General features: G+C 46.0%; 1 protein-coding gene across 4 annotated transcripts in view; it reads left to right on the top strand.

Moving 5' to 3' along the window:
• The window catches only part of CACNA1E (calcium channel, voltage-dependent, R type, alpha 1E subunit), a 344,242-nt gene that overhangs the window by 289,411 nt on the left and 42,135 nt on the right, over positions 1-12,696 (top strand). For all 4 annotated transcript variants that reach the window (XM_008567380.1, XM_008567379.1, XM_008567378.1 and 1 more), the window contains 2 exons: positions 8,747-8,758; positions 10,350-10,446. In XM_008567380.1, the coding sequence (XP_008565602.1) occupies positions 8,747-8,758; positions 10,350-10,446 (109 nt within the window). The remainder of the gene's footprint in view (positions 1-8,746; positions 8,759-10,349; positions 10,447-12,696) is intronic.

Here is a 12,696-nt window from a genome sequence, read left to right as displayed (position 1 = left end):
GTGCCCTTTGAAACGTGGCGGTGGTGGCTTTGGTGCTGGTGGCAGGGGAAGCCTTAACAGCCCGGAGCCGAAGCCTCTCTGTTGGTCCTCAGACCAGGTACAGTGCAGGGGACCCCAGAAATCCCCTGGTTCTGGGGTCCACGCTTATGTGATGGATTGAGAGTTATAATCCATCACTTGCTTTTAGTGATGTCACTTCTTGAACTTTCTCTTCATTTCTCTCCAAAATGTAGATGGCCCTTGCTCATTCTTCTCCATCCACTCTCTCTTTTGTCATCAGCCTTCCAAGCTTGCCATGCCCACTCCCTGTCCCCTTTCCCTACTCATGGAACAGGCTCCCCCCTCCTCTTGCCTCTGGCACATTTGCTGAGGTCCTGGTAATGCTTTCTCTCGCTCATCTGCTGGTGCTTCCTAACTCTGCTCCCTCCTGTTCCTCACTAAGGACACCAGAGAATTCAGCTCTCCCACCACTTTGGGAGGGTTAGCTAGGGTCCCACCTGCCACACAGTGAGGATGTGGCCTAGAGCAGAGAGTGGAATATGTCACCAAGCCTGTGTCCCTCCTGGTGATGGGCTCAGGCCAGCAGGAAGCCAGATGTGGGTTTGCAGACTCATAAGGGATCTTTCTCCTTGTGGTTACAACCTCATTGTCATATCTCTTATATTTACCCCTATGAACGTCCACTACTCAGAAAACCTTACTCCTGTCCTAGTCTCTCTCACTGCTCTGTGAAATTGAACCTTGTCTTACACAGGCTTCTGCAAAGGCTATTGCTCAATCGATTTGAGCTCCTGAGGGTGGTTGCCATAGTAGCATCTTATGTGGCTCCTCAGAACCCAGAGGTGACCTGGCATCCTTTCCGCCACTGCCAGACAGAGCCTTCTCAGAAACCAGCCCAACTCCCAAGAGCAGTGACCCTAACCAGGGGGAGGGAGTGTCCTCTAGCTGAATTCTCAAAGAAAGCTGCATTGTGCACTGAGTCCTTCGCTGCAGAGATCTGCACCTCCATCATGTATGTTTCCTATAAGCATATATGTTGTTTGTGTAGTGGCTAAACAGAAATCTCTGTTCTCTATGGCTGCATACATCAAGGGTTTCTTTATAATGTAAACGTGACAAATTCCGTTTGGGAACTTTATTGATTATTGAGGAGGAGGGGAAGGGGATTTATTTGATAAGTGTGGGCATACCAGGGGATAAGAAAATAAGTGGAAAGATACTCATATTGCAACTTTTCTGGTCTTCTCAGTCCATTTTACATTATAAAGCATTTATGAAAACACTCAGGTCTCCTTCCTTAAGCCCAGTGTCTCTGTAGGGAGGGGTCAGAATTTCGGCAAAGTCAGGTATAGTCCTACCTTGCCCCACTGCCCCCACAGCACCCTACTTTCTGGGCTGCACAGAGACACGGAGTGTTTGCCAACTATAAATGTCTTGAGCTGTGCCTTTCCCTCTTTGAGGTTTCATGAAAAGTTTGGTGAGTGACTGGGTCTGTGAAACCGTTCTCTTTTATCTTTTTCCTTTTGAAAAAGTGGGAATCTTCTGTGTGATCTTTATTTTATACCGCAGGACCAGAAACTGCTTTCTACCATCTCTTGTTACCATCTTTCCTGGTTCCTGGCCTCCTGGCGGGAAGGCGGAGATGGTTACAGCCTTGGCTTTTTGGGGTGTCTGTACATCAGACATCTGTCCTCACTTTGGGCACCCCCCAGAGTCAGCCGCCTTGTAGGGAAGTCATGTGCCTACTCTGCAGGTTGCATTCATGAGCGTTACCTATAAGGATCCTAATCGTGCACAGTGAAGATACTGCTGCCTGCATCCTCATGTCTCACGTCTTCCATGTTTAGTGCAGGGACTTGGGCAGGCAGGAGGGTGGGATGGCATCTCAGAGAAGAAACGTGGGAGAGGACTAGACACGTGTGCTTGTGATACCTGCACTCCAACCCAGGACCCTCGCCCTCTCCATTTCCTCTGCTCTGCAACATGCTACTTGATTAGCTCAACTCAGATCAGCAGGTGAGCTCTCCTGGGTTGGACTCTAAATAGTAGCTCACAGCTTGTAGTTGCTTGTCAGCACAAACAGTTTAATAGGAAAATAACTAGCAATTCTGCCCCCACCTCCTCCCCCATCTGGGGACTTACTATGGCCTATGCATCAGTCAGAGTCACGCAGGTTCTCTGGCAGCTGATGCCAAAGCTTCCCATTGCCGTCTGTCGTTGTAGCAGGGCACGAGGTGAGGTCAGGACTCCCTGGCATGCAGGGATCTGGCTCACAGCCACACTTGGCCTTTCATTATTCAGTCCTTAGCCAGAAATGAAAAACATGAGTCAATCTGCCTCTTGGTGCCAGAAGGAACTGGAGTTCCCACATTAGCTTTTATTACATTCTTTTCATTGAAGTATGTCACTTTCCTGACACTTGACACCCTGCCCTAGTCACTAAGATGGATAAGGTCTGTTCAATGCATTCAGAAGCAGCTGTAGCAGCAGAGTCACATACACAGGTACAGACAACTTTAGATTTGGAAGGGCCCTGAAGAGTCACAGAATATGTTCTTCTGGTCAGTTTTGCTTCTGGGGTTTTGTGTTTCTGAAGGTGAGAATGTGCACGTGGATAAAAGGAGTCACTGTTCAGAACCAAAATGCTCATGCGTGTCACAATCAGCAGGGCATAGAAACAACAGAACTAACACTTCCCCATAAACCTGCCGTCTTTTTCTCCTATTCTTCGCTACCTGCCTTTGTCTACTGCCTCAAGCCTCGAGCTTTGCCTTTGGGCCTCTTTCCTGACAGCCCTGTTCTTGTAGAACTGAAAGGGGAGTGTCCCAAAGGCAGCTGTGACTACACATTAATCTTGTAGGGGAAGAAAAAGTAGACAAAGTCCTGCTTCATGCAGAGCAGACCCATTTACCACTGAGCGAGACAGACCATCCAGTTCCCCTGCTCTGGGAAGAAAATGAAGGATTAAAATTAAATTTAGCCGTCAGGTAGCCCATTAACTGTGGATTTAGGACACTGGCTGAAAAAGAATTGGAAATTTCCACGAGTGAGCAGATAGAAGGATGTTGCTTCTCGAGACTCCAGTTTTAAGAGTCACTTCAAGAGTGACTTCATTTAACTTTGTGCCCAGGTAGGGACCCGAAAGGTGACTAATGTCTATGGACTCTTGGGGTGCCTACTGCTGTATTATACCCTGACTGCCTTGAAAATGGGGCTTAGAAGGGAGCAAGTAGCGTCAGAGTGGAAGCCCCATGGAAGGAGTGTCTGAGAAGAAGAAAAGTTCCCAGTCTACCTGCTCTTGGCATTATGTCCCAGCATGTGTGTTTTTTGGTGAACACTGGAAAATGTGTTGTCTGTTCCACCGTAACATTGGCGCTTCTGAGAAACCCTCTGTAGAATGTGTACTTGGACACCTTCATCTTGTGGAGGTGATGGGTGTGAACACCTAAGTATTTCTCTTTATTAACAATAGCACAAATCTGGGAGATGGCTGGTGATAAATGGGATCTCAGCCTGCGGCCACAGAACCAAGCAAAATGAAATGGTCCAATCAGGGAACACAGCCCCATCTACCTGGTAACCAAAGCTGGTCTAACCAGACCTAGATACAAAAAGCACACCATATGGGAGGTGAACCTTCACAGCCATGTGAAAAGGATTAGTAGAAACCCATCATGGTGCCCTCCAGATTTAAAAGTAGGTTTTGGAGTAACTCAAGTTGGAAGACTTCATAATGGGGCTTGGAAAGCATCAGCTCAGATCATGTGACCTGCCAGCCATCTGCTTAATCCACACTCACAGGGGTTCAGCCTAGCATTACAAATTTGTCTCCAGCTGGAGCGATGTATTGGCTGGACTTCACCTGGCACCAAGGCTTTCTTAGAAAGATCAGCAGATGAGGGGTCTTTGGATGTGTTTAGAATACAAAGGCTAAGAAGGAAGACAAATCAGGTCATTGTTCACCAGATTGAATTAACAAAACCGTTAGGAGACAGTTAGATGCTTTTCTGTCTCTTACTGCTCCTCAGTGCTTGGACAAAAATACCTTCCAATTGGAGTATAGTGCTGGGTATTGCAAAGGAGAAAGTTTGCAAAAGTCTCTCTTGGGTGTACTGTGTATGAGAAGCTTGTTGAGATCAGTGTGCAAGAAGGAAAGGATTATGCACCAACCACTGGGTATAGATCTAGTGCTTTGGTCATACAGGAAAGAATGACGGCTGAGTAACAACGGATTTAGGGCTCATGGGTGACCCCAAGAGATACTGAGGCATGGACCAGGAAGAAAAATAATCCCCAAATGGCAGCAGCTAAGCAGTGAGAAGGCGAAAGTGCTGACCTTAGATTCCTCATCCAAGCAGGTGAACCTGGCCTTACCTACAGGTCCTAGAGAGACAAGCGTTACCAATGCAAAGGGGGAAACTTTAGAATTTCTAAAGTGCTTTCATACTGTTTATTTCATTTATCACTGGACAGTCCTGTTTTATAGTTGAGAAATGGATTTGCTGAGGTTTGATTACTGTGAATCCTTTGACTAGTAAGCAGCAAAGCCAGTTCTTGAGTGTTTTGATTTCAAGTTCAGTGTTTTCTCCATTATATTAAGCTCCCTTCTACCTGTGATTTTCTAGTTGGTTCCAAGACATTAACCTCTGTAAATTCAGAGTGGTGGTTTGGTGTGGAACTCCTCAGCCTACAGATCCTCCTGCCTCTGTCTGGTGATACATGAGACCCATGGGCCAGGTAGAGAAGGGGCATCCCTGAGCTCGTCCATCTTGAAGATTCATTTATAGCTTTTTCTTCCCATGAACAGACCCTACACTGATTAAGGGGAGTAGAATAGATAGCTTAATATGAGTATTTGAGCTCAGAAACTGTTTTATTTTATTTTATTTTATTTTTTGCTGTTTCCTTCTTTGGTTAAAACAGTAGTTCCCATTTGAAAGGCACTGCAACATCATAAATAAGAGCATGGGGTTTCAGAGTCAGGCAAACTTAGATCTGAATCCCAGCACTATTAATTATTTGCTGCCTTAACTCTCTGAACCTCTGCTTCCTCATCTGTAAATGGGTACTTAAAATAACTACATTTTGGTCCTAGAAGAATTAAATAAGATAAAATATAGTGTCCAATATAGTGCCAAGCACTTAATAGGTGTATAATAAATGGTAGTTATTGTTGCCTTCCTAGTCCAGACACCCAGGGCTCCTCCCAGCATGACTCCCTCCTCCTGCCTTACACTCCTGCAAGCCTAACCATGCCCCGAAGGCCAGAGATTCCTTCACATCCCTGTGCTGTTCCCTCTTGGGCTCACAGGGGAGAGTAGAAAGCCCTGACACTTAAGGAAGAAGGGTTCCCAAGAACCTGATGTCGCTGCTCTGCCCCCGTGGAAGGAGAGCCCTCGGTTCCTGGCAGAAATCGACTTGAGAGCATGTCCTTTGGGAAAAGGGGGCCTGGGAGCTGAAGAGCAAGATTACAGTGAATGATGAGTGATTACACATGAAGGATCTGGAGGGCAACTTGACAATTGAGCTGGAAAATTCTCATCTTTTACTGATGAGACAAGAGAGAAATGTGGCATTTTTTTTCTGGAGAGCAGCCAGGGACTTACCAGATAAGTAGGAAATAAATGGTAAAATAGGTGGCCCAATTGAGTCCCAATTAGTGGGACCAGTGGAATTATCCTCAAATTTTAACATTAGAGTTAATTTTTAAACCAGATAAAATTGCACTAATTAGGTAGGCAGTGTAAAAAAAAAATCTCATTATACATTTAGTATCAAAGACTAGCAAAGCGTTATTGGGTGATTATATTTAAATTATTTGCAAAGGGCACATGAATTATTTCTAAACAATGCCTCAGTTAAAGTGCTTGAAGAGCTTGTCCTCTTACTTTGGTAAAACATCTCCCTTGCAATCTTGTTGGTTTTAATAATGGCTTAAATAACTCTGATATATTTAGATTTGGGAGAGGTACTTTGGCTTAGTCTGTGTGTAAATTATGATATATTTTAATTAATGGAGGCTAAATTGTTGAGGCTTTTCCTGACTTTGTAGCTTTGTGATTCAGTACTCCTTTCATTTCAAATGGCAATTTTTTTTTTTCCTTTTTGTCTTTTTTCGTGTCTGGCAACGGATCGCAACCCTCAGTGTCGCGCCCGCACCTCGCTCAGCCAGTGAGTGGGAACCGGTCTGTATGTGGGATCCGAACCCTCGGCGGGAGCGCCACCGTGCTCCCAAGCGGCGCACTGTAGCAGTGCGCCACTGGGCTGGCCCCAAATGGCAATTTTTATATCAGTGCTGACCCTATGTTAATGAAACTGAGGATGCAAGTGTGTTTTTCTGCAGCCATTCAAAATCACGGCTTTGCAGTGGCTCCTCTGGTGTAAGAGACCTGATAAAAGTTGTGCAGAGCAATGACTAATTTTTATTTTGCTGTTTTTCTGTGTCTGATTGCTATCCGTGGCTCGGATCTGTGGGAGTTAGAATGGGACAAATAGCCCCCCAGTGGCTTGGTAACCAAACTCAGCTGTTAAGATTAGAGCTTACCATCAGTGAACCCCATTTTCCCAAACAAGGACACACACACAGTGGTCAGAATCCCCTTTGTTCCATGCTGTGATATTTTCCTAGTATTCTGGGGGAAAATTAATTGTAGAGAGCAGATTCCATCCTGTGTCCAGGTGTGTAGGAGGAGAAAGAAATACTGGATCTTCAGCATAAGATGGAGGCTATGAGTATGTCCTACTGGATGTGAAGGTCTCTGAGACAAGGATCTGGGAAAGCAGAAGGCAAAAGCCTGGCGTATGTGCTCCTAGACCACCTGCCCATGTATTGACCTCCCACCTTATTCCCACCTCTTAGGAATATGGAAGATTCTCCCTTGGTTTTTCCTTAAGATAAATGTACCATGGAGAAAGGAGGGTGACCTATGTAGTTGTTTTAGTAAATTTTTCAGTCAAATGATTCCAATTTTCCCATGGCAGCTTGCAGTTATATTTTTATGTGTGTGTTTGTTTACTAGAGATCTGTCTTACCATACTAGACTAGCTAAGTTCTAAGAGGTTAGCTAGCTCACTGGTTCACAACTGTGTATCTGGTGCCTTGAACAGTGACTGACATATATTAAGGACTGTATAGATGCTTGTTATATGAATGAATAAAGGTATGTTTGGCTGAGCTACCACATGCCTGGTCTTGTATGTGAGAAGATGCTTTTATAACTCAAGGGAAGATACTTCTGCCCTCTGAGCATTTGGAGGTCATCACATTAAGGATGTAAGGCTTACAAGGCCTTGAGTTTAGCACTTACAATGATAATTAATATAATTTTGAATATGAGATCATTTACTGAGTAAAATGGTCATTGGAAGTCTTTGCTTGTGACTTAGTGTGGTGTAACATAGGTTTGTGGCATATTGAAAAAAATTTAGAAAAGAGAGAAAAAATAACCTTCATAGCAACCAGCAACTGAGCACCAAAGCCTGAATTCTGGGCATGTCTTCATAGCAGCAGGCCAGGCTGAGAATCATGAGATTAGCGTTCACCTGTGGCCCTGAGCACCCTCACTGAGTGATCTCATGCAAGGCACTTCCTCCCGGGGCCTCAGTTGCCTTTGCAGTTGAATGGATTTAGGGATCTTTTCCATCTCTAAAATTGGGTGAGCAATTTGGCTAAAACTTAAACCAAAACCTGCTGGTGCAGAGGCTTAGTGGCTAAGAGCAAGGGCTCCAAGCACCATGTGTGCTTGGGTTCAGGTCCCAGCTCTATCATCTAACACTGGGCACTCACTTAACCTCTCTGAGTCTCATCCGTGAAATGGGGATAGTAATACCAAGGTCCTAACATTACTAGGAGGTTTAAGGAAAGATTTGCGCTAAAAGTGCTTAGCACAGAGTCTTGCCATAAATAAAAAGTAAGTTTATACTCAAAAAGTTGAAGGTTAGTTCTCATTATTTCTATCTCAAAGATGTTTATGGTCTGACTTTTTTTTTGTTACGCCTCACCAGTAGAGTTGGGATGATTTTTCTTCTTCAAGTTGCACAGTAAATAGCTCACAATGGACAGCTGGTCATTTAATTTATCAAAAAGCAATCTTGTGTCTGACATCATGACCTCGATAGACAAATGCCTCCCCACTAATTTCAAGGTGGTTTAATGATGTTGCACATCTGAGTTTTTGAGAGACTCCAAAGTAGCCCTCCCAGAGTGGTTGCACGTCAGCCTTCAGATGAATACCTTCGTAAGCATAACTACACAACTGTGACTTGAAACACCCTTCCAGAGAGAGAGCGAGTGAGTGAGTTTCTGGCCCATGGTAGGCATAATTCCTCTAGCCTGGTTTCTTATAAACTCACTGGGAACAGAGAGAGTTTGTCTGAAGACTACTAAGGAAATGAAAATAAAAGCCTACACTTAGAAAACTGCAGTTAAACTCGGCTCTGTAGGATAAAGTGCAGTACCTGGAATGCCATCCAGTTAGAGGCAGTTTCCCTCATCCTTGCACAGGGCCTTTGGCCTGGCAGGTTGGGGAGGTGGCTGTGGAGCAAATGTGCTGGCCCTTCCTGTCACAAAACATTTGGACTCTACAAGTGCCAAGGCTGTGGGTGGGGTCCCTGGGCCTGTGCTTCTCCAATATCCTGTCATTGTAAGGTTCTCTTTTCTCCATGAAGTTTTCTGATTTTCTTTCTTCTCTCTATACTGCTCCCCACCCCCCTTTTTTTGGACTGCTTTCTGATTGGACCTCCATAGGAACGCTTTGGGGTAAATATATTTGATTTTCTTTGAAGTAAAAGATAGGGGTATTGGGTTGGAGGAGGGAGAAAGCATGGTTGGGAGGGGAGGAGCTGACTCATTGCGAAAGGAGAGGTGAGTTTACATGAGTGGTGAATTTTCACTGATATCCAAGAGATTAAAAATTAGGAGTCTCTAAGCCTTAGGAAATGATCATTCTTATTGGTTTGGGTAAGTATCTGGCTTATATATTGCCTCTGTTAGATATGTACATAGATGAGCCTAATACAGTAAAATCATTTATGAAATGTACCAAAGCCCCTGGATGTAAAAGACCATATCAATGCAGTACTTTTGGATTTATATTCAGAGTTAGGGTTAAATAAAAGTGAGTTGTAGGTCATGGCCTATGACTACTAAGGGAGTCTTAAAAGTAACATTCTAGGCAAAGTCAGCATTCCTTGGGTTAGATTAAGTGTCTTTCCACCTGGCCTTCTGTGAAAGAATAGATGGACTTTCACCTCTCTGTGGGGGTGGACATGGCAGGGTTAAAGGCAGGCAGAAGCCTGTGTCGTCCCCACCTGATGGTCTGGATTCCATTTCCTAGGATTGCTGGCATCATGGTAATAATGTGGGCCAATGTGAGAAAAGAACCAGACCCTGACCTCACTATTTAGAGTCTCATTCCCTACCATCTTCATGTTTTACAAATCGCAATTTTTGAATTGGACACAAACATCTCAGGGGATGAGCAGGGAGGAAAGAGAAATGCAAGTTGATTTATTCATTTCGTTCCTAAAGATAAGAAGAGGTATATGTTCTCTGTTAGGAGCAAGCATTTACAAGAGGCCAAAGAGGGAGGCAGGGACTGGGCCGTCTCCAGCTGAGGGACTCTCAGCAGCCTGTGCTAGGTGCAGAGAGTCTGAAATACAAGGGACTGCGGGAAGAGCCAGCCACACAGAGATAATTGGGGTGTGAGCCAAGGTCCTGGCGAGAAGTCTACATGACATGCCTTCTGGAACAGGCAGCCGGCCACAGTGGGGTGTCATGTCCCCCACCCCCTTCCTTACCCTGCTCTCCCCTACACTATGGACTGTGCAGAGGTGACAAACTTAGACCAAATCAAGTCCCCTGATGAGACTAGCTCTTAATTGTGGGTTCCTGTTCAGTTCAACAAATAGCATTTGAGAACCTACTGCTGGAAAAGCACTGGACTAGGCACAGTGGGGATCCAAAGTGGGCTATCACTCGCTCATGTTCCCTAGTCGATGTGTCTTCTTTTTTCGTTTGGCCAGTGTGATAATAAGCAGCATAGACTGGGAGAGGAAGTGATTATTAATATATGTGCATGGATGCCTCTGTGTGCATGTGTGTCCTGTGGGAGTGTACATGGGTGTGTGTGTGCACGTGTGGGCGTGCGTGCGCATATGCACACTGGGGAGTGATTTGAGGATATTCCTGAAACATTTTTGGTGGATCTTCCCTAAGTCTACTCTGACCCAATTTCTGGCCTTTTGCCTACATCTCTCCCTTTTTGCCCTTTGTTATTAATGCAGTAGTGTGAATGTTGCTTTTATTTCTCCCCCTGTCCAAATGATTCCCGGGGGCCTATCCCCTGCAGAACCAACAAGGGACGGGACATCAAGACCATCAAGTCCCTGCGGGTGCTCCGAGTTCTGAGGCCACTCAAAACCATCAAGCGCTTGCCCAAGCTCAAGGTAACATCTTTAGATTCGTTCCCACCAACTGCCCTTCTCCTGTCTTCTGTCTTTAGCTATGGCTGGGCTGCTTTTGGAGAATTTGTTCTGGGAATATTTCTTTTTCTCACACAGGGATTGAGGTGCTTTTCCTCTGCCTGAGGTAAGGGTCTCAGTTTCAAAGGAAAATAACGAACAACCCAAGAAACTATAAGGGGGCTTTTGCCTCTTGAGTCATACCCAGGGGGTATCTTATGCTGTCTGGTGTGGCTTTGTCCTGTAGCCTCCTATGTCATTAAGGTGGACCCAGAACAGCAAATGGAAGCAGCAGGAGCCTTCTGTATGTGTTGTGGTCTGCACACTAGGTCAGGCCACATAACCTGGGATATTTTCTTTTCCCATAATTCTAGAGGAGGAAAGGATCTTCTTGACCTTATCTTTCATAATTTTGAGGCACAGATAGGTCAGTAACTTGCCCAAGGCCACACAGTCCATTTTTGGTGGAAGCAGAGAAGAGATGGGGAAGTGAGCTAACATGAATCACATTCCTCCTATTGCCAGGACCTGAGCTTTAACTGGTATCTTATCCAGATGCCTCCCTGTCCAGTGCCCTCCCTGCTACACCCTCCTAGGGCTGCACCTTCCATGAACCTTCCTGCCTCTCAGGGTGTGCTTCACTGTTCAAGTCCAGTTTGCTCGCCTGTCAAACCCGCCTCCCCTCCACCCCCACATACATCACTGTGAATGGAAGCTGAGACTCCACGGGAGAAAAGTTCTTCCTTTCTGAATTCGTGTGTGTGAGAACCAGCCACTGCCAGTGAAAGAGCCTCAAAACCAGGGCCGAGCCCTTCCTCAGGGTCTACACTGGAATGCTTCCCAGGAAGCAGACTGAGTGATCCACCTGCAGAGTTGCGTGGAATAGTGCAGCACTTCTTAAAGTGTGGTCATAGGTGACCTGCATGCTGCTTAAAACCCAGATTCCTGGGCCACCTCAGCACAACAGAGCCAGACTCTCAGGGAAGGGGCTTGGAATGTGGCTTCTAAATGGGCTTCCCGGATGACTCTTACTACAGCACAATTTGAGAACCCCTGTGAGCATTGAACCCACTTGAGTGCCAGGCTCGGCTCTGGAACTTAAAAGCTATATGACCCCAGGCAAATCACTTATTCTTTGATTTTTCTGCCAACTAGAAAATGGAGACACTTTGTAGCTCCCACATCTGTGATTGGATAGAATGTACTGACATGAGTAATCTCCGTTAAAAACAAAACAAAACAAAACCCAACAGTTCCTCTGGTAGGCTGGGCCTGCTCTCCCGAGCCTGCTGCAGAGGACAAAGCTGAGGGAGGGGTCTTGAGAACTTGACTCTCCCCTGCTCCCCATTTCCTGTTGGGATCTCATAACCTCTGATACTCCCCAGCCACCCCCAGCCCCTGTTGATCTCAGAGCACTGCTTCCCTTTTGGCTCTCTGTCTCTGCAAACAGGAGGCAAAACAGACTAGGTATATCCAAAGCTGGTGACAGAAGGAAAGTCATTTCTGAAAAGCCCTGAACTGGCCTTTCAGATGTGGCTTCTTCTCAGAGCCCAGGGCCTGGCCCACTACATGGACTCCCAAAGACAGGACACCCATGCCCCAACGGGGCATGACTTGGCGCTGACTGCCTTGTTCCCTGGCCCCTGCCTTCCCCTCTTGAGGAGGTACTTCCCATGGTGACAGCCTTTCCTCAACTTCCTCCCACCTGATAATGGGCCAGCACAACGCCTGGGCCAGCCCCCATGAATACTCCTTTCTTTCTACCCCGCCCAGGGCTGCCTGGGGCTCTAACCACTGTGTTAGTGGCAGCACAGGCTCCGGTGGGTCCTGAGGAGAGTGCACACAACTGGATGAGATTAGTTAACTGGCTGGAGAAGGCGACCCAACCCTTGGTTAATTCCATTAAATTGGAAAGTGCTGGTTCCTGTCTCTGCCGCTCAATAACCTGAGGGAGATGTAGGTGGCTCTGATTGTCACTCACATTCCCCGCAGTGTTGAACTAATTAGATGCTTCACCCAGCGCTGCAGAGAAGCTGCACAAATGCGGCGCCACTGTGGGGCTAGACTCTCCAGTGACTTAAACCTAAAAACCTAGAAAATAACCTAGAAATGGCATGAAATGTGTCGAATTCCTGTGTAACTCCTCACGGCTTAGGGCCTAGAATGAAGGTCTCTGGAGATTCGTTGCCTTTTGACTGAAGTATAAGTCCCTGGTTTTGTCCATCTGGTCTCTCT

The sequence above is a fragment of the Galeopterus variegatus genome, unplaced genomic scaffold (assembly GCF_000696425.1).
Source record: "Galeopterus variegatus unplaced genomic scaffold, G_variegatus-3.0.2 Scaffold314, whole genome shotgun sequence".
In the NCBI taxonomy this organism is placed as follows: Eukaryota; Metazoa; Chordata; class Mammalia; order Dermoptera; family Cynocephalidae; genus Galeopterus; species Galeopterus variegatus.
The sequence above is the reverse complement of the archived record's forward strand: the minus strand, read 5'-3'. Positions and strand labels throughout refer to the sequence as shown.